Raw genomic sequence first — 2,260 nt, forward strand, 5'->3', positions numbered from 1 at the left:
GGGAGCAGATCGCGCCGATATTGGCCAGGAGGGGAGGCCAGAGGCCGAGGAGGAGGCACCAGCAGCATCAGCAGGACCAGGACCAGTAGTAGTAGTTTGTTTTTTAGTTTTGGTATTTTGATGATTTTTTTTTTTTTTGAAGAAACTAAATGAAATATAATAAAAAAAATCAGTCCCTCAAGCACAAGGAGTGCCGAAGGGAGCTGAGAAGAGTTAATTACAACACATCAAGGCTAAAAACAGCCATAAATCAAAAATAAAACAGACATTACACAACAGTCTGTAAACAATGTAAAGGATTTTGTCTCCAAAAGGGATAATCAAAAGCGAAAGTGATGAAGTCTGCTTTCAGCCACCAATAAGTCTGAAGTTTAACCCTTTCAAAAAGAGCTTCGAGATGTTCAACTTGGTTCTGAAAAATCCTCCTGTTGCGGTCCTTCCAAATAACAAATAAGACCGAAATCCATATAATAGTAAAAGCTGTCCTAGAATTCTTTGAGAACCCTCCAAGAGCACAAAACTGATTAGCATGTGAAAATATATTGCCATGAAACACCTTAACAATACCAAACCAATTCGATATCAAGAGCCATAATCGACCATAATGATCACATTGAAAAAAGAAATGGTCCCTTTCCTCCTCCTTACCACACAAGGCCGCGCAAGACACATTGGAAACCTCAAAGACGTTCCTCTTGCGCAGGTTGTCCTTTGTTGCAAGTCTATTCAGAAAGAGACGCCATACAAAAATATTAACCTTTAATGGAACCGCTTTAAGCCATAAAAATTGATTAAACTCTGCAGTGATGTTGAAATCCACCACATTGATTTGTATATTCGTATATTGATGACATTACTTTTAATTTCATGGGATATTTTACTTTGTTTAATGGTATAAAAATGTTGGTTTAATTAAGTTGTGCATTTGCGCCAATATTTGTTTTGCCATTTGAAGCGTTATGCATAAAAAAAAAGGTACATATGTTGTGTTTTGTGTTTGAAACACATTACAGGTTCAGGAAATGAAGCTACTGCCTCTGACTTGGCTTCAGGACGCTTCGGCAGTTTACTACTGAAGAAATCCTCGATAGTTAACTGCCGAGGAAATCCTCGGTAGTTAACTGCAGCCGGTTTCCACAAACTTCGACAATTAACTGCCGATGGACATTTAGATAAATTACTCGTGTATCTCAGCCAAACCAAATGTGTCAACAACAATTCTCATAAGATTAAGTACACCCTCACGTGAAATGAATTTTTGAATCATTATAACACATATAGAAACAGCCCCGGATCTACTTGTAGTAGATTGTCCTTAAAATAATAAATTGTCCCTATTAAATGAAAATTTATACCATAAAAAATAGTTTCTCTTATAAATTTTATAAGATGAAATCTGTAAATGCATTTGAGATGAAATTTTGAATGATTTCTACCATACTTTTTAAATATAAAGATACATAAAGAACAATTTTAATTTGTAGATGTTATGAGTCTTTAATTTTTGTAATATATAACATGATAGTGTTTATAATATCAAGTATTTTGCTCAATGATAATGATGTTATTATTTTATCACTTTTGCATTGCTAAAAAATTTCTATAAGTATTTATCATATAAAATCTTGCCCCCCGGTAAGTAAACATTTCTGGATCGACACCAGTCATATCAAACCAAGAATCAACAAGTTGCAGATCTGGATCCTCAACAGTCCGTATATCTGCATCCTTCATTGTTGCCCCTATCCAAAAACTGAGATATTACACCCTAAAAAATACATGATTTATCCCTTTCTCACACGATTGAGTGCCTAAGAGAGAGAGAAAGAAAAGCTACAACAATCCAACGAGCGAGCACAATTTTGGTTTGTTTGCAAAGAGGGGTGATTGAATGGGGGGTACAACCTAATGGTTGGCACACAGTAGAGAAGGTTGTCACTTTGCAGCGGCGGCGAACGTTAAGAAATGCACAACTGCTTTACAGCAGTGGGGTTAATTTTGTTGATATATCCAATTTTATTCCTTTGGGTTTGATATTGTAGTTTATTATTCTGCAAAGAAAAATAAACCCATGTTAACTTTGACATTTTTTGTTGTTATTTATGTTGCTCATGTTGATGTGAATTATCATGTTTCTTGCTTCATGTTACTTAAGTTTTTTATTTTTTATATTTATGTTTCTTAATTAGTTACAAATGTTAGACACTTTAGTCATCAAGTTACACATAATCGACATTGACAAAAAGAATTAAAGTGTTTA

At 34.6% G+C, this 2,260-nt stretch overlaps 1 protein-coding gene across 1 annotated transcript; it reads right to left on the minus strand.

Annotated features, from left to right (window-relative positions):
• Positions 1 to 268: 268 nt before the first annotated feature.
• LOC112420754 (uncharacterized) lies at positions 269 to 1,734 on the minus strand. Its single transcript, XM_024780406.1, has 2 exons — positions 1,646 to 1,734; positions 269 to 722 (listed from the first exon to the last, which is right to left on the minus strand). Exons 1-2 carry the CDS (start codon positions 1,732 to 1,734, stop codon positions 269 to 271), a joined length of 543 nt encoding a protein of 180 aa, XP_024636174.1.
• Between the last annotated feature and the right edge of the window lie 526 nt (positions 1,735 to 2,260).

This window comes from Medicago truncatula, chromosome 4 (genome assembly GCF_003473485.1).
Source record: "Medicago truncatula cultivar Jemalong A17 chromosome 4, MtrunA17r5.0-ANR, whole genome shotgun sequence".
Classification (NCBI taxonomy): Eukaryota; Viridiplantae; Streptophyta; class Magnoliopsida; order Fabales; family Fabaceae; genus Medicago; species Medicago truncatula.